This window comes from Pararge aegeria, chromosome 4 (genome assembly GCF_905163445.1).
Source record: "Pararge aegeria chromosome 4, ilParAegt1.1, whole genome shotgun sequence".
In the NCBI taxonomy this organism is placed as follows: Eukaryota; Metazoa; Arthropoda; class Insecta; order Lepidoptera; family Nymphalidae; genus Pararge; species Pararge aegeria.
In genome coordinates this window covers 4,484,766-4,504,938 of record NC_053183.1, presented here as the reverse complement: position 1 = coordinate 4,504,938, position 20,173 = coordinate 4,484,766, and the positions used below count along the sequence as shown (strand labels likewise).

General features: G+C 34.5%; 1 protein-coding gene and 1 non-coding gene across 2 annotated transcripts; one reads left to right on the top strand and one right to left on the bottom strand.

Annotated features, from left to right (window-relative positions):
* The first annotated feature begins 397 nt into the window (after positions 1-397).
* Positions 398-10,967, top strand: LOC120623408 (retinol dehydrogenase 14-like). Its single transcript, XM_039889426.1, has 5 exons — positions 398-821; positions 1,827-2,062; positions 2,909-3,145; positions 5,123-5,195; positions 10,586-10,967. The coding sequence occupies exons 1-5, from the start codon at positions 537-539 to the stop codon at positions 10,754-10,756; spliced, it is 1,002 nt and encodes a 333-aa protein (XP_039745360.1). The 5' UTR covers positions 398-536; the 3' UTR covers positions 10,757-10,967.
* A 4,940-nt stretch (positions 10,968-15,907) lies between these two features.
* Positions 15,908-16,112, bottom strand: LOC120623559. Its single transcript, XR_005658715.1, has one exon. It is a non-coding gene; the product is annotated as a small nucleolar RNA U3 (small nucleolar RNA).
* Positions 16,113-20,173: the final 4,061 nt, after the last annotated feature.

Genomic DNA, 20,173 nt, shown 5'->3' with positions numbered 1-20,173 from the left:
AAGCAAAGGCCTACATACAAATCCTATTTATATCATTTATTAGAAAAATAGCTTTTAGCCTCGACTTTGCTGGCGTTGTTTTGTTTTTCCGGGATGTTATGATTGGATATTAACTCTATTACATCCTGATTATACCAATATGTTAGAAAATATCTTGCACTTCATATTTTAATAATCATGTCGACCGCATACTCCCTCCCGAATAGCTGAGTGAAGGACGAATACAGACACTCTTTCTTATCAATAAGTAAAGTATTCCATTTCATTATATTTGGAATACAAATTTATTATTCTCTTTCACGCTTTTAATAATTTTAATTGGAACAATTCAGACTTACGTTTCTGAACGAAATTCAACACTGACCTTTGACTTTGACATTAGTTTGACATTTAACAAATGTTTTCCTTTGTCCAAAGAGCGGAGCGGAAAAACGTAATTTTTATATTCATTCCACTTGTGTTACGACATGAACGCGTATTTGTAGTAACGAATTTTCTGGTATATTGAATAACATTAATTTGTCTCTCGATTTAAAATGGTGTCGGCAACTGTTATCTATGCGGCTGTTCCGATCTCAGCCGTGGTTGTGCTAGGTTTAGTACGTAAATGGAGATCCAGGAATTGGGCAAAGTGTACAAGCAATACATGCCTGAGAGGTAAAACCTTCTTGATTACGGGAGCGAACAGCGGTATCGGGCTGGAGACGGCCAAAGCCCTTGTGAAGAGAAAGGCACGTGTAATCTTCGCCTGTCGTGATATCGAGAAGGCGAAGCAGGCTGTAGCCCAAATCAGACATGAACAAGTTACTGGCGGCGAATTGGTAAATATATATAATTTCCTATATATATATTTTTGTTTTTATATCACTACCAGTTAGTTCTTGACTGCAGTCTAATAAAGAATTCTGTTAAGATTTCTACCGGTCGGAAATATCGGTGCTATAGACTAAGTCAACCCAATCATAAGATACAACTATTTATGCAGCATCTTTTGACAATTGGAAGAAATTGAAAACCTTATAGAATAGAATTTTAAAAGCTTGAAATGTCTTAGAATCATTTAAACAATAACTAAACATTTTCTTCCAAAGTATAACTCTTAAGCGCAATTCTTCATGCACTTGGCCATTTTTATACAATATATTATTTTTTGTTAGGGTGGTAACTAGCCACAGCCAAAGACTCCCACCAGATCAGAACAGAGCAAATTCAGAATATTGAAATTCCGAAATCAACCTAAATTACTTAAAATAGGTAATGTTACTAATCCAGAACTGTCTTAAGAAATACTGTGTAAATTTTTTTTTTATTAGACTAGTGGTAATATATCATAGTTCACATAGTTCGGAGAAAGGATGGACGTTGGGGTCCCAAGGTGCTGGAATGGCAGCCCCGAACTGGTAAGCGCAGCGTTGGTCGGCCCCCAACAAGGTGGACAGACTACATTAAGCACGTCGCAGGTATCCGCTGGATCCAAGCGGCTCAGAACCGTGGAACTTGGAACTCCCTACTTAAGACCTATGTCCAGCAGTGGACGTCTATCGGTTGATGTGATGATGATGATTATGAATGGTAATATTTGCTTAAAATTAAGTGCTGTGGTTATAGGATTACAATCCTAAGCATATACAGCCAATAAACTATATTTAAAAAGAGTTCTCAGGAAGTATTGGATTTTAATCATTTATAACTAGAACAGGTTTTCTAACAATGATTTTTTCTGGTACTTATTGAGATTTGGGTGCTGCACGACAACTATTATATATTTTTCTAATCTATAGTGTTTATACTAAAACAAATAGTCTTGAACCAGTCTCATGTTTTAGATCCCAATGCAACTAGATTTGGCCTCTTTTGAATCAATCGAGAAGTTTGTTGAAGTAGTCAAAGCTGGGTTCAACAAAATAGATGTTCTTATCAACAATGCTGGAGTGGTGATACCTTTGGAATTGGATATGAAAACCAAGGAAGGATTCGAGATACATCTTGGTGTGAACCATTTAGGACATATGTATTTGACTAATTTATTACTTGACCTGTTAAAAAAAGCCACACCTAGCAGGTAAGCCATTAGGAAAACATTTATTATTGCAGTTGATATAATATTATTTGATTTTTACCTGTTACTAAAATTGAAGAAGGCATTTATTCAATGACAGTCAGACAGTTATTTTATTCAGATATCCTCATTATTCATTAATAAATAGATAATCAACAAAAAGTCATTATTTTTTTATTATTAAAATAATTTATAACTACAAAAAAAAACTTATTCATAATTTCTAGTAGCCTTTGACTTACGTGTCAATTTGATTTTACCTCTACCACTGCTTTTATATGTTAGTATCAGAGCACACTGATCTCTACATACAACAACTAAATCTTTAATCGAGCAAGCTACTAAGTTTAAAATTAATTATCATACATTGAAACATGACAGATTAATTTCAAATATCAAATTAATATGTTTAGTTCACATGTTTTTCTCTACATATAATTTATATCATCATTGTGACAATCCTGTAATAGTATGGGTGAAGTTCTGTATAAAAAAGTATATATGTTTGTTTGTTCAGTTCAACTGTTGAATCAATTCTTAGGAAATTTGGAACACATATAGCTTGCATCCTGGAGATGGACATAGGATAATATTAATCCTGTAAAAGCAGCTGGTAAAAGTTACCCACTGGATGAAAAAAATTTTATTTGTTATCTATGCATGGTTTGCCAGTTAACTTATCTATTTGAAATTATGCATACAAATAGATAATCATAAGATTTTTTTTAACCCAAGAAAATAAATGGCTTAAAATACAAAACTAAATAAATTTTTAAAAATACAAAACAGTTGAAGATGGTAGCTTGTTTTGAATGAAACATTTTTGAAATATGATATTCTAATTTACAGAATAGTGATAGTCTCCTCGACACTTCACACAAAAGGCAAACTGGATTTCGATGATCTGAACTTACGGGCACAAATAAAAAAGGCTAAGAGCGGTGAGGTCTCTCGTCATAACCCCGGTTACTGCAACTCTAAACTGATGAACATGTATCATGCTCGCGCTTTGGCTGACAAACTGAGAGACTCTGGAATTGACGTTAATGCCTGCTGCCCTGGATTCTGCTACACTAATCTGTTCAGGTATGTAAATCTCGAAACACTACTTTTTTTTACTACAGTAGTGGTCGCCTATTGGTCAAAATTCGACCATAATTAATTTAAATTATAAGTTTGAACATTATTAATTAAGGTTCTACTGTCAAACTTCTTCAATCACAGGTTTTGCAAAGGCACTGTATATTGTTATATGCTATAGTATAGGTATATGCGTCTATGTGTCAACTACACGGTTGTGTGTGTTATGTTTTTTATTGATTTAATGTACCTCATTACTCCTTCTCTTAACTATACGTGTGGAAAATTTCAATTCTGTTCGCGCCAATTTAGTAAAAAGGATTACAAAGTTTTTGCTTCCAATATTAATACATATAAATACTACTGTAAGCCAGCCGTTGACTAACTGACGCGTCTAAGATAGTCTAATTAGTTAGGGAGTGGCAGATATTAAACTATACAATACTATTAAACGCCCCATAAATCTAAACCAAAGTCGTAAGTTTTGGAAGCTTCTAGCTCTGCCACGATGCCCACGAATCCATGTTAAGTCTCCTTTCTCCGAGAATAAATGTATCTTGAGTTAAAGTATGATACAAGATAAGTTTAGAGATATGAGGTAGTTTTGCGCATTCAACCGAATCATCACTATCGACTTACCGCTTTCTCCGACTCATTAAGGTTTAGACCGTAGTTAAAACGACTTAAATTCAAATTTTCTTTATTCATGTAGGCCTATCACAGGCACTTATGAAGCGTTCATACATAATTATTAACATAATTGTAACGGGATGGTGATAACTTCGTTCGCCAACTTAAATCTAAAGCTACGAGGGTTCCAAACGCGCCCTGGTCTAAGAAGAGCCCACAACAAACTTAGCCGGGTACATTTATTTTTTTGTTATCACCATCTTCCAGTAAATTTAAATTAAGCTATGAAGCTAGAGCAATTCACACCCAAGCTTTTTGTTTAAATAATCCTTAATTTTATAAAAGGAACTTAAGAAAAGTAGCAGAACTCTCGGGCTTGCAGGTATCCTCAAGATTCAAAAAAATTAAAATTAAAATCGTAGAGAGACCGATGACACATAAATCAACGAAAGTTTCCACAGTTAATTTATACACAAACGATAACATTAACCACAAAATGGTTTGAGATTATCAGCTTATCATATTACTGTGCCATAATCATATCCTGAAAGCGCCCATTTTTATAACCTCACTATATTTGCTTTCGCACGCATGGGACGTATAATTATTTGCCAAAACCCATGTCCAGCTCACGATAAAATGGCGGCAATATTTTGCTCTGTGCTGCCTCAAAGAGCAACACAACGAACACGCAAACACCTTTCGCATTTACAATCATTGGAACACCGAGTAGCCTATCAACAGAGCAACACTTTGCCAAAAAATGCGAGAGGCACGTCCTGTGCCCGTCAATCTGAGGGGCAGATGTTAAGCCACACGTGCTTCTAGAAAACACCACGCCATGCCATGTAAAAACACCGTCACCCACGCCCTTCAGACCGGAACACAGTAATGCTACTAAGCGGCCGAAATAAATAAATAAATATACTACGACAATACACACACCGCCATCCAGCCCCAAAGCAAGCGCAGCCTGTGTTATGGGTACGCAGACGCTGACAAACATTCATGCTCATCACACAAACACCCTCCAGTTGTGGGAATCGAACCCACGGCCCTGGACTCAGAAAGCAGGGTTGCTGCAAACTGCGCCAATTGGCCGTCATAGAAATAAGAAATAAGTATGCCAGTCACGAAAATCTCTACTACTACAATATTAGTAAGGGTACTTTTATTTGGATATCCATAACCGGTGGCGTGCACTACATACATGCGCAAAAGCACTGCCTACCCTAAAATTGATATATAACTCGTATTTTTGCCATTTTATGCTATTTTCCTGCCGTATGCATACCCTGGTAAGAAACCCAATGCACGCCACTGTCAATAACATCCAAGTTTCGTTTGTTACAGGTACTTCATAAAATGGTACCACTACATACTTATGGCACCTGTAGCCTTCCTGTTTATGAAGTCTGCGAAACAAGTAAGTGCTAATGCATCTTGTATGTGTTAATTTTACTATTTTTTGTTCCAGTAGGTCAATGTATATTGAGATACCATCACATTACAACTGTTGCGGATATTTCCATAACAAATTGAACTAAAATAAATTGACGATATTTTTTTCGCACTACGTGTGCAAGTCTAACTTTAATTCCGTAACAAGATTTATATATATTTATAATTTATATACTACGACAACGCACACATCGCCATCTAGCCCAAAGTAAGCGTAGCTTGTGTTATGGGTACTGAGATGACTGATGGATATTTTTATGAATAATATACATAAATACTTATAATATACAAATAAACACCCAGACACTGAAAAACATTCATGCTTATCACACAAACATTTTCCAGTTGTGGGAATCGAACCCACGGCCTTGGACTCTGAAAGCAGGGTCGCTGTAAACTGCGCCAATCGGCCGTCAGATGCAAAATAGAACACTAGGTACATAGTATTTAGTTGGTCTTAAAGCAAAGCAAGTTCACCAAAAACTCGTTTGTTGTATGCGAGTATATATTTATAAATATATGTATGTATATTTGTTTTTATAGCGGCAAAAGAGTAGGTGCACACTCTGAAAATGTCATATCTCTACCTATGGAGAGAGATAACCTATGTGAGATACAGTGCACTGACAGACAGACGGACAGCGGGGGTTTGGTAATATGGACCCTTTGGCATATATCGGGTAGTAGGTAGTAACCCTAAAGATAAACTTTCATAATTTAAAATCATTGTAAACAACAAAGTCCAATTATTGATGCCGGTTTTACCAACTATAGAATTAGACTGGAAAGAGATTAGTTTGTTTTTTAAATCTTACTAGAATTAACAGTTATTAGCGCGTTCAACTAAAAAAGAAACCAGCCTTTGGCAGGCAGTTTTATCAGAAATCATTTTAATTTATTTGTATGTATAGATTCTTCGACAGACACCAATTTCGTATGGTTTCAGAAGACATTGTTTGCATAGAAAACCTTTGTCTGTATCATTGCCACCCTACTCACGTAGTCACTCAGTGTTGAACTGAGCCTTAGTACGAGATTTGCTCGCTCACAATCGAGTATTCTTTTTCGAGTTATAAAATATTTCAACATTGGAGTAAAATGGATCTTATTGGCATTGTGTTAAAGCTCGAATTTGACTAAAATTCTGTAGCTAGGACTTTTGACAGAACGTTTGTAAAACAAAAATCAGAAGTACAGGATTTGCGATTGTAAAACGACTGACATTAGATCCCTTTTACTTTGAGGATACAGAGCTTAATATTCCAAATCGACTCCTCTATTGCGAGCGAGTAAATCTTGTACTAAGGCATTGTGGTTGTTCACTCATAGGTCGATGTTACAAAACGTTTGATATCGTTCTAAATATAGCACAATGTTTTCTGACTGCGCCGGTAATGTCAATGAACACATTAGTCCCCGTTCGCACATGCGACTTTTAATAAAGTACTAGCTGTACTCGGCTAATCTTCTGTATGGTTCGCAGTGGCGTGCAAAGAGGGTATGCTCAGGGTATACAGAAGATATAAAGTTAAGAAAATGTCCAGTACGAGCTATAAAAAACTTAAGGACAGGAGTTATAAAAATCCTACCCTCAGTGATTTACATCTCCCACTCAAGATTTTATTTAATTTTATATAATCTGCATACCCTCTATTCACGCCACTGATGGCTCGGTCTTATAAGGGGCACACACTCCCACACTCCCACACTGAGCAGGGGTTAAGGCCGTAGTCCACCACGCTGGCCCCGTGCGGATTGGAGAATACTCAATCAATGAAATAAAAAGGGCAGAAAACAGGGCTTAATAAAACACCAGAATGCTCTCGCACTGTCGTTGTTTACACTTAAACTAACAACTTTTGTTCTACGTCTTTCGGTCTGTTATATTGTTGTGAAAATTGTGGCATGTGCCTTTTCAAAGAAGGTTTGTTCTTTTGGCGACAACATATGGTGTGTACTTTTTTATTTATCAGAACTGTCAGTGGCTTATACTGTATATTATACCGTAGAATTTTTGTTAAAATCGTGACATGACCGAATTCGATTTCAAAATATTTCCAACTAAAACTCGACCAAAAAATCCTTTATCTGGTGGTTTTTTTTCATCCCAAAATTTTATAAAATTCTTAACTGCTCATTCGCAATACGGATTAACTTAATTTTTTTTTTCATTAAGCATAATATGCTGGTCATTTTGTAATAGTCGGCATTTAGACAGCTTTCAAGCAAATTATCGACTCAACATCGACTCGACTAAAATTAAAGTATTGAAATGTGACAATTTTACAGTTACTTCTTAATCTATATATTGTTGACGAAATTATATATGACACCATACAGATTCACCCGCTTTTCGCCGAGAACCTAGATCAATGCTGCAGTAAGTTAGAATATTTTATAGCGCAAGCGTGTATCGCTCGTGTAGAAGGGGCCTAAATAGCCAAACAAACTTCCGGGTACGTCTATGCACACAATATACTTGTTGCCAATACATAGTTAGAAGTTATTTGTTTATCTCAATTATATCTTTATGCTAATAAAAGTCATAGTCATCATACGTCATCATTATAATCTTCAACATATTTACGTTCTACTGCTGGCCACAAGCCAACTCTCCATAGAAGATTTAGAACTTTAACCCAGCACGCTGCTGCTATGTGGGTTGGCGGGCTTTTAACGATTATTATTACCATTTTGACAGGTTAGTCATAATGAGTGGAACGGAAAGCTTAACATGTTCTTATAGGCAAGCGGGTGGCAGAGAGAAAAACCCAATAATCTTAATTTTTTGACTCTATCTGGAAATCGAACCTAGAACCTAGCAATCCTTAGTTGAATATGCTAACCACTAGACCAACAAGGTAGTAAAATTTGCTATATACCTACACAATAAAAAAATATATAAACTGACACTGCATGCAAGGTAGGCTCGGAAACGGCTGGACCGATTTCAATGAAACTTTCAGGGATTCTCCGGATTGACCTGGCGAGTAATCCTGTAACGTTTGGTGACGATCGGAGCACTCCTATTTTTAAACTGTCAAACTGTCAAATACAGCTTTTATTTACTATGATGATATTCTATTGTTGGGTGTACATGGGTGTAGATAATGATCTTCACCCGCTCGAGAAGAGAATAGAAGAGAATGAATACGGAGAGAAATAAATGATTTAATATATTATGAGACTTACATTAAAAATTTAATGATGTAAGTTTATTGTTTAAATAAAATAAAGCAAAATCTAGCCCGGCGAAGCGGGCTGGGTACGATAGTGTACTATAATTTTTCGTAATAACACGTGGTTAATGGTTAGAGATAGCTAAATTACTTGAGTTTGTAGGAGGTCAAAGTACGCATAACATCTTATAAAGGTACTGGCGTCATTAAAACCTATTTGGTTTTCTCATGTACCGATAAAATTTACATTATTCAAAACTATATGCTTCTGAATTTTATAGATTTATCTAAAGCAAAGATATAAGCTATACACGTATCGGTATTTTCGCAGCGTCGTACTGGAAGTCGCTTGTCTGCCAGACTTAACGTAGGGTGGTAACTAGCTACGGCCGAAGCCTCTTGCACCGGGCCAGTCCAAAAGAAAATTTGGAAATTTTACATTCTTAAATTGCTCCTTCCGGGTATCGAACCCGGTTCGCCCCATAATACGACTAAATAAACACGTCGTTCTGAGTTAGTTAGTATAAAAAAATACAATCGAAAACCTCCCTTTTTTTAAGTCTGTTAAAAAGTTGTCTTCTTTTATTTGAATGAACGTTTAACTAATTGAATATTAGAACAAAGATCCTGCTAAATAGTTTCTTCATCTTTTTGTCTAAAATCTAAAAACATAAAATGGCTGTTCAATGTAAATTGTAAACAAATCTTTGTTTACACGACAAGTCTCAAGAATTTTAAAATGAATTTAAGAGTCTAGTAAGGATGACAGATGACAGATTTGAGATAAGTTAACGATTATATTATCAGTTAATCGATAATAACTTGCAGACATCGTTCAAAGTTGAAAACAATAAATGCCCAAAACACTATCAGACAATTAAATTAATAATGGTAGATAAGAAAATATCTAATAGGCAATACACAATACTAATTTAGTCATTAATTGACTTATAAATCTATACATTCCTAAAAATCTGATAATATTGGATATATAAATAATTCCATATTACAATTTACTAGCGGTTTTCCGCAAATTGTTCCGCTTACATTTTTTAATAAGTGAAGTTTACCCATACTAAGTTTCATTTATTCTTGTACACAATTGCCCGCCGCGCCGTGTTATTACGTAGTGGTCGTAGCATTATGTTAAACAGCGTAATAATTCTGAAGGATTGGGCTATAAAACGAAAAAAAGATTTTTAAGTCCGACTGGTAGTTCTCTGAGTTGAGTCGGAGGGGTAACATAGCTTGCAGCACTGATGGGAGCTAGGACCCCGCAATGGCGGATCCTAGCTCCCATCAATTATTATAAACCTACATTCAAAAAACTACATCATCACATCTACCCATTACCGGTCCACTACAGGGCACGGGTCTCCTCCCACAATGAGAAGGGTTTAAGGCCGTAGTCCACCACGCTGGCCCAGTGCGGATTGGTGGACTTAACACACCTTTTAAAACATTATGGAGAACTCACAGGTATGCAGATTTCCTCACGATGTCTTCCTCCACGGTATTTAGCTATTAAAATATAACTCGCTTCAAGCAAGTGTCACAAAAGTTAGAGGTAGCAGATTAGCTGGGATTCCTGCCCATACACAAATAAAAAACTATATATGAAATAAATAAAGATAAATTAAGATAATAGAAAGAAGCTGCTTGGCGACTAAAATTTGCCTGGCAGTAACGTTTCCTCAGACTTAAATACTAGTACTAAGAATCATCATCTTTACGAAACCATTTCCGGTAGGGTTTGGGCCGTAGTCCACCACGCTGGCCAAATGTAAATTTCTAGACTTCACCCTCACGATTCATCCCTTCATCGTTAAAGCAAGTGATATTTTAATTACTTATATTTAAAAAAGCACATAACTCAGACAAGCTAGAGGTGTGTGCCGGGCATCGAACTCTGTCTCTCGGAATGGGAGGAAGGAGTTCTAAACACTAACTTTAGCTTTTAACTAAGAAGAACATAGATAAACTCAAAAGTCAAATAATATGTCTTTATTCAAATAGGTCCAAATTCAATAGCACTTTTCATGCGTACTTAATACGTTAATTTTTTTTTTATGTAAGTACATGGTAGAGAGATGATGGTATGGTAACTACGTAAGTTAACTTATGTATGTTGATTAAGTTGCTTTATTAAAACCTATTTATTTTAAATTAATTTCAGGGTGCGGAAACTGTTGTGTTCACGGCAACCGATTACGGCATCGAAGGACACTCTGGCAAGTTCTACAGCAACTGTGCTGAGTACATATCTCCGTACCCCTTCGATAAGAATGAGGAGACGAAGTTGTATGAACGCAGTGAAGAAATGATTAAATCTAGAAAACCCCTATAAATGTAATGCAATGGGAATAAGTGGCGTAATTTGTAACTTTTTTGACAGGCTGCAAATCGGTCGTCATACAAATACTAATATCCTTACTAATATTATAAATGCGAAAGTGTGTTTGTTTGTCCTCCCTTTACGCGCTAAGTCAACGTCAAATATTTCTTTATTCAAATAGGCACATAGATGGCACTTTGACGCGTTGATTATATACAAAATGTGTGCAGTGAGTAGTGATGGCGATAACTACATTCGTAAACTTAAAACTAAAGCTACGAGGGTTCCGAACGTTCCGGTCTGAGAAGAAGCCTATAAAAAACTTAGCCGGGTGTTCTTTTTAATATCACCATCTCACATTGTCATTTGAAAATATTTAAGAAGCAACCTGGTTAGAGCAATTGTTCACAACCAAGCTTTTTTATTGTTTACGTAATCCTTTATACTATAATAGGACTTTTCTACGAGTATAAGTTTTCGCTTAATACAAACTTTGAACTTTTTTATAGACATCCCCAACCGGTAATTTATTGTAAAATAGTAGGAAAGAAAAATATCAAAAAGTTACACATTCCGTGGACTGAATTAAAATTCAATGCAGATCGCGTACACCTTGAGTTTGCTCAAAACTTAAGAATATTTCAACTATTATAGTTTCGATGGGGTATAGTTATCTATACTTAAAAACCTGATTATTAATTCAAACCCTGTAAAGAATTAGAAATAGTCTTTGCATATCCCACGCCATATAACTTAAATTAACATTGTTATGTTAAAAAGACAATTCCTTATGAAAAAGAATCATTATAATATTTAATTCGATAAAAAAATAATAATAAGTAAGTAATAGTAATTTAAAAAACAAAATACATATTGAAACCTCAATCGAAGAGGTTTGAATAGATATTGTTCTACCGCACGTTGTCTATGGTAATACGCGATGGCCTGTTGCATTATGACGCCATATTTGTTGACATTATTAATTTATTATATTTTATATTTAATATTCCTGCGAATGAGTTGACGATATTAATCGCATGCTACTAGCAATAATGAAAACAAACGACCCTTTACCGCCGACTTAGCAGAATCGACTAACTAGAGTTTTATTTAAATATCTTTACAGGCAAATATAAAGCTATTTAACATAATGTCATAAAATTTCAATAAAAAGAAATATCGTAGAATTTGTTTTTGTCGGCTTCGCCACTTCGTAAAAAAATTCAACAATAATAGATGGCTCGAAATGCATAATATGAAAAGATACATATCTCACTGACAATAATATTGCCATTTGCTATTTACGTTTATTCTATTATAATAAATGCTTATATTTCTATAATGTATCTAAGAAGTAAATAAATAATATTTCGTGCATGTTTAATACTAATACCTACACGTAAGCTACGTATGATAAAATCCGAGGTATTTTTTAATTACCCGTTTCTAAATTTTACTATAAACTTTTTATTCTGTTAACTAAAGTATATTTTAATAGGAGATAAAAACCGGAAAAAAAAATTATGCTATTTGAGAATTTAAGTTAAAACATATTTAAATAAATAAATAAATAACCATCAATAAAGTAAAAAATAGAGTCTTAGTATCCGGTTATATCCTATATTAGGTAGTTATTAGATTTTAGTTTTAAGTAGTACATTATGTGGAAAATTAAATTATATATTTTATGAAATCGGGGGAACGACATCCTTAGGACGCCACATTTGATACCATATTACACCTGGGTGACGTTAAAAAATCTGCTACGCACGTGTTAAGTACATGCATGTGAATTTCATATGTTATTATATTAAATAAACATATTCAAATATAATAATTATGATAATTCAATTCGATTTCGTTGTTAAAATAAATATAATTTCACAGAAAAATTTAATTTATTTAGAATAATTTTATAATTTTTATGTTGTTTTACTTCTACTTGGAAGAAGTATAAAATTAATAATTTTTTTATGTACATTCAACAATAATTTAATTTAAAGTATAAATTTAATTTTTCATGATGACATCAAATATTTTTTTGTTGTTTTGTTAGATCATACAAACATTAACTTATGTATGTTCACATTGCTTGCGGCTTAAGTTAGTGCAAGCGACGTTAGTGCACAAAGCGATGATTTATCAGATTTACATATCAAAACTTAGTACATTTAATTTGTTACAAATATATTTTTAAAATACATATTATAAAATATATGGCTATTCATTATGCGGAGCCGGAGGTAACCGACGCTATAATTTATAATATGCATTTAGAAGTGTTGAAAAACTTCCTTAAAGTGTATAGGTAAGTTACTTTCTTTCTATTAATTTGTGTTAACGAATTATCAAATCCAGCAGAAATTAGCAGGTGAAACTTCTCTCGGTTACGGTACCTTTAAAAATGCTATGACTATACGTTAGTATAGACATAACATTTTTAATAAATTAGAATTGTTCGCCATATTTGTTCTTTTTATTTCTACGTCGCCATTTAGTTTCCTTTTGCGCCTATAGAGACAATCCATACTAGTTATCTGTTTACCTCTATTATTAGAACCTGTCATAATATTGTCGTGTTCATTTTAATTTGAATCCTATTTAATGGAACTTTCATTTCGTTTTTATGTTTCGGCTAATAATTACTGGTACAATTATTTGATAAAATTCCAAAGATTTATAATACGGCTGTAATTTATAACTTATTATATAAATAAATAAACTTGGGTACATGTTTTTTTTCTTTGAAATTTTCCCCTTAATAATGCATAAGGATTAAACTGTCTGTGTTTTTAATAAAAGAACCACTGCAGACCTACCTCAGCTCTGGTAGTGTTCTCTGTATTTGAATCGAATGAATGGTAAACTCTATTTTACGTCGCCACGCCCGCAGCAGAACTGGGTGCCTAGTGATACTTTCTACCTACGCTTACTTATTCGATTGCGTTTAAGTGAATTACGATTTATATGGTATCGAAACATCGCCATCTAGTTATAGCACTGGGAAAAAAAGGTTTGTCGCTAGATGGCGCTTTTATATGCCTATGTAGATGGAAAATCTCACGCTAGGCACCCAGATGACTCTTAATGACTAATTTCCACAGAACGTTTTTAATAAGGATATGTTTAGGCGAAGACTGATACAGCAGCCAGAAGGGGTTCTGTGGAAAACGAATCTAAAATTCTGCATATGAGCAAACTGAATACTGTAGTAATAAAAGGCTGAAATAATATTCATACAATTTTATTTTGATCCCTTATAAGGCATCTTACTTTTTAAATCACAACTTACATGTAAAATCCAAGCTCCAATAATTACTATTTGTTGGTATATGACCGTGCATATTTTCAAATCCTTAATAATTTAATTTTTACATTAACAAATTAATCTTATTTTGTTAAACAATTTGATACTTTTAAGTAAACAAGCGATATAATTTATTATAACCATTAACCATATAAATACTGTCCGCCAACCTGCATTGAAGCTGCGTGGTGGGAATAAGCGCAATATCCCTCCTAAGAGTGGATGTCTGTGCCTAAATGGATGGTGAAAAAAATAACTGCTAAGCCTTTAACCTGCGCAAATATTTTTATTTACTTAGTTATTTTTTCTATGACACTATTTGAATACATTATAATAGTTTCACAGTTCATCCAAACGCAGAGTTGTTTTCACAAATCGGATTATTGAGAGATGACGTGAAATCATAGTCTTCTCAATCAAACGTTAAGATTTCATAGCGAATAAAAATTTAACTCGAATCTATAATAATTACGTAAACTAATTCATTATAATACAAGTAATTTAGATATATTTAATACTAAAAAATACAAAATTAAAGCATTTTAACAACTCGTGATTTCTGTAATCTTTATTTACCTATGACAAAATGGCGATGGTAAGGCCTACCCCAATAGTCTGGCTATTGGGGTTGGCCGTTAAGTGGTATAGCAGTTTAAACTTATAGGTTTGTACGCGGCATCGTCCCGAAGGTAAATATCACGCCGGCACGTCTTCGTGCGGTCTTAGTGTGGTATTTGTTATAATTTTCCTGAAAACTACTGGACATTTAAGTTTTATTTGATGAATAGCTATGTTATTAGTATTTGATAGGCCAACAAGAGGCACTGCAGTTATGGTTGTTCGAATTTTACCTTAATATTTGTAGAGTGCAATATAAACTAAAACTTGCGCAAATATTTTTATTTACTTAGTTATTTTTTCTATGACACTATTTGAATACATTATAATAGTTTCACAGTTCATCCAAACGCAGAGTTGTTTTCACAAATCGGATTATTGAGAGATGACGTGAAATCATAGTCTTCTCAATCAAACGTTAAGATTTCATAGCGAATAAAAATTTAACTCGAATCTATAATAATTACGTAAACTAATTCATTATAATACAAGTAATTTAGATATATTTAATACTAAAAAATACAAAATTAAAGCATTTTAACAACTCGTGATTTCTGTAATCTTTATTTACCTATGACAAAACGGCGATGGTAAGGCCTACCCCAATAGTCTGGCTATTGGGGTTGGCCGTTAAGTGGTATAGCAGTTTAAACTTATAGGTTTGTACGCGGCATCGTCCCGAAGGTAAATATCACGCCGGCACGTCTTCGTGCGGTCTTAGTGTGGTATTTGTTATAATTTTCCTGAAAACTACTGGACATTTAAGTTTTATTTGATGAATAGCTATGTTATTAGTATTTGATAGGCCAACAAGAGGCACTGCAGTTATGGTTGTTCGAATTTTACCTTAATATTTGTAGAGTGCAATATAAACTAAAACTTGTAGTGGAAGCAAGTTATGCAAATATCTTATTATTTTTACATCAAAGTATGCATATTCTAAAGGGAAGTTCATACACATATCTTGATCATAATAATCGGATATTGATAGACCGAGGTGACAAAGGCAATTTTGTAAGGCGGCATTATTCAAATTGGAACAAGTGAAATCAGTGTGCGATCTGGGTCTGAAATAACTCTCACGAGTTGGACGATTGTCTAGTAACAAGTTAGTTGGAGGAATTTCATAGTTAGAGATAGCTTTTATACCTTGACAATCAATGTGCGAACTCCAATTTTAGTGCGAAGTTCGTAGAATCTATAGAGTTCTTCAAAGAATTAAAAGGTGTTCAAAAACAGCCACTCAGAAAGCGACAGTATCCCACGCCTGACCACCGAAGAAGCCAGGTGAACGATCATCGAAGACTGTTGGCCATAGGTCAACGTCCGTCTCACGCTCAGGACACCGCGCCACATCTCATCAACATGGCTGGTGTAGTCTCACCTAGTGTGTGAGTCTCGTGAAGAGCTTACTATAGAAATGATCCTATGAAGTAAGGTCTTACATAAATTTGAAATACGGGCTGAGGTGGTTACGCGAGAAAAAATCTTCATAGCGCGATGTTATATTACGTTTTATGATTGTAGCGCCATCTAGTGGTATCTCTGTAAACTGCTGCGTGAATCATATCTTTGAATCAAATCAAGGTCGATACCGATGGATTGACATTGCGAGAGCATGATTGAGCACTAAATATGGACTAAATGATTCAAATACAGTTGTTTATTGTATGAAAGTCAAACGATTAATTATTCTTTGTCCACTGCGCGCTTAAAAATGCTTTTTATAATTAATAACTATGTACAAAAGCTTTAATGCGATTCTGTAGACTACATAAGTTACAACCAAAATTTTAATCTATTTCATTACACAAAATCAGATGACTACATACATAATTGAGCTTATTAGTTCATAAACTAACAAATTCAATTGAATTAAACATATTATTATATTGATATGTCGATTACCTTCGGAATGTATTGATATTTTAAATCTACCTACTCGCTTAAATAGATTAAGAATATTAACTTAATTAATTAATCAAGTGTCTATGATTTTATATTATTATTATGCGTTGAATAAAAAATACCTAATTTAAAAAAAAACTATAAAGTTAAAGCCCAATATATGCCGTGTCGTAAATAATTGTTTAACATCTAACGTATAATTGCGTAGCGATATCTATTCCATTTAACGGAATACACATACACATTTAAGCAAGTGATATTTTAGTGGCTTAAAAATTACCTCCGGAAAGTAGCTACGGCTATGGGCATTTTCGGCTAAATATATAAATCACGCCAAGTAAAGTGCTGGCACATGAACAATTAAAAAAAACATCACAACATGCCTCTTACCGCCACGAGAAAAAAATCTCTCTAAAATAATATGTCAAAAATAGTGAACACTCTCACGTCAAACGCATCATAGCCGTCATGCTAGATAGTTGGGCAGCTTAACGTCAAATTTCGAGACGATATAGACACACTGGAAAAAACACGTAATTTTCCCCGGGGTCTAGGTTAGGTAAGGTTAGACAAAAAATTGTTAAGAAGCAGGTTTAGAATAGAATAGAAAAACTTTATTGCAACACAACACAATAGGAAAAAAAACCTACTTATACTAATAGTAGTTAGTGCTAGGGTGCAAAGGCGGCCTTATCACTAAAAGTGATATTTTAAAGGCAACCTGAGCTTGCGAAGCCGATAAAAAGATGGAAAGTTAATTATATTATTCTGATATTTTAAAATAATTATATAAAACAATTACTTACAGAATGAGAAGGGTAACAAAAGGGTCTGTAAGTTCCAAGCGCCCCCTGGTTTAAGAAACTCACAACAAAGTTAGCCGGGTGGTCTTTTTGTTATCACCACCTCAAGTTGCCATTTAAAACTATTTTAAAAGAAACATGGTTAGAGCAATATGGTTCGGGAAGAGAAATACCTTTAATTTTTTTTTTATTAATACTTCAAGCTATTCTTTTATATTTGCCATAGCTTTTAAGGCCATAGTCCGCCTAGCCATGTGCGGATTGGTAGTCATAATCACTCATTTGAGGATATTATGGAGAGCTCAAGGCATACAGGTTTCCTAACCATATTTTAATCGATAAATGAAGTGATATTTTACTGCTCAATACGCACTGTTTGAGATGCGTGCCGGGGCCAGGGGATCGAACACTGTTCCCCTTAAAAGGGGGCGAAGTCCTAGCCACTTATCTATCACCGTCTATACATAATCCTGTGTCCAAAATTGCTGCTGATATTTTTTTTTTTTTTTTTAAGTATATAGACAAGTGCTTGACTGCAATCACACCTGATGGTAAATGATGATGCAGCCTAAGATGAAGCGCGCTTGCCTAGAAGATGCCTATTCACTCTTGATTTGAAGGTACCCAGATTATAGGTATCAGGGAACGGAAGATGGGAGGGCATTCCAGGCCTTTGCGGTGCGGATCAGAAAGGAAGAAGCAAAACGCTTCGTACGTGTTGATGGTATTTCAACCACGTAACGGTGCAGATTCTTTCAAAAATCTTAGCTTATCTTAGCTTTAAATTTTGATATCTATCAAAAATTTAAAGCTATGTACCCTAATCATATCAACCCATTAATGTGAAGCCATAAGGCCGTAGTCCACCAAGCCGTTCGGATTGGTGGACTCCACACACCTTTGAGAACATTATTAGAACTCTCAAGCATGCGCAGGTTTCCTAACGATGTTCTCCTTCACCGTTGAAACAAGTAATAATTTTATTGCTAAAAAAACGCACATAACTTAGAAAAGTTTGAGGTGCGTGCTGGGATTCGAACTCGGCCCCCCGGAAGTGAAGTTTAGCCTACCCACTGGGCTATCACCGCTTCACAACAAACCTGAGTATACACTAAGTAATCTTTGGGAAAATTTGGGGTTTTTGTATGTGTGTTCCATTTTTAAAGTTATGTTAAGCTGTGCTACTAAATAGCCTGTGAGAATTCAATAACACAAATATAATAAGGCAAACATTGCTACGCGTTTCAACAAATCTAGAAAACAAATACAATAGATATTATTTTTGCTTATAAATATAACTATTAATCACTCATTATGGGAGATAAGTAAGTATTACCCTTTAAGTAATAACGTATTATGCACTAGAGAAGCAGACTTTGCGAATAAAATTGTACTATTGCACTACGCTTTGTGGCCAACTTGTCATTGGACTGCAAGTGATAAATGTCTGATATTGGTTCTGCCATAAGTCTTAAAGAATAAAAATAAATATGTATATATTAGTTTTTGTTTATTTCATCACATGTTAGGCCTTGATTGCAATCTCACATGGTGGTTTGTGATGATACAGTCTAAGATGGTAACGGGCTAACCCGTTCCCATCTTAGACTCGTATGGTATGGCATTTATATTACGCACGCCTACGTTATTACTCAATTTTATAGCCAAAACTATTTACATACAGTAATTATTATATTAATGGAATATCGAGACATAATCGGACGGTTGACTCGTGGTTAAATACTAAATAACTTATCATCACGTAGTATTGCTAGAAGATAATGTTCAGAGATTTCTGTTGATACCTTTAACACCGTTGTAGTTTCACGAATATTATTATGCAGTACGAGTTAATATTGTTATGTAGGTCGATTGGCGCAGTGCGCAGCGACTCTGCTTTCGGAATCCAAGGCTGTGGATTCGATTCCCACAACTGGACAATGTTTGTGTGATGAACGTGAATGTTTTCCAGTGTTTGGTGTTTATTTGTATATAACATGTATTTATGTATTATTCAGCATAATCATTCATCTTCGTCATCTTAGTACTTTGGGACTTCATGTCGACGTGTGTATCGTCGTAAATTTATTTTTTTATTCCCTATAAGAAAGCCCCTTACTGCGATCTAGATTTCTGCTACCTATGCGCGTCTAAGATGGTAGCGGGCTAATTGCAATCTTTGCTCACTTTTGTATTTTTTTTTGTAGGCGAAAGTGACGTGAAAGACAGCAAATATCGCAAGATTTACGCCTGTCGTAAGCCTGTTGTTTGATACGTAATCACCCTGCGGTTTTTACGTGGCATCGTATTGAAACGCTACGTCGCTTGGCAGCTTGTCACTAATAACTACCCAAGCCTCCATTTTTCAACGCCAAGGAATGAGACCGGGACCTCCTGTTCATAAGAACGGATTATTTTATTGTGCCATTGAGATTGTAACAATAAAATAAATCTTAAAAAGATGCTTGATAAGTAAGTTTAAGATGTTATTCCGTACTTGAACCTACACTATGTCTTCTTATCGTCTGCGATGTTTCTTAATAATATTTGTGAAAACGGGTGTATTCCAAAAATCTGTACCCCTTATTATTAAGTCAAATGCAAAATTTAAGTACAGTATTCCAAATTTAACACTGAACATAATAAATTCAAAGTTAACTATTGCTATAGAATATCTACCATTTTCTTAATTCTTAGTAAGATTTTAGCCAAGCTTCAGTAAGTAGGTATGACTCAATTCCTAAGTTATTATGCTTTTATCACAAAACTCTAACTACTTTATACAGAAAATTA

Coding starts and splice junctions, on each gene's coding strand:
- LOC120623408 (XM_039889426.1), top strand. CDS start 537: ATGGTGTCGGCAACTGTTATCTATGCGGCTGTTCCGATCTCAGCCGTG. Junction 822..1,826: donor AAGTTACTGGCGGCGAATTG/GTAAATATATAT, acceptor CTCATGTTTTAG/ATCCCAATGCAACTAGATTT. Junction 3,146..5,122: donor TGCTACACTAATCTGTTCAG/GTATGTAAATCT, acceptor CGTTTGTTACAG/GTACTTCATAAAATGGTACC.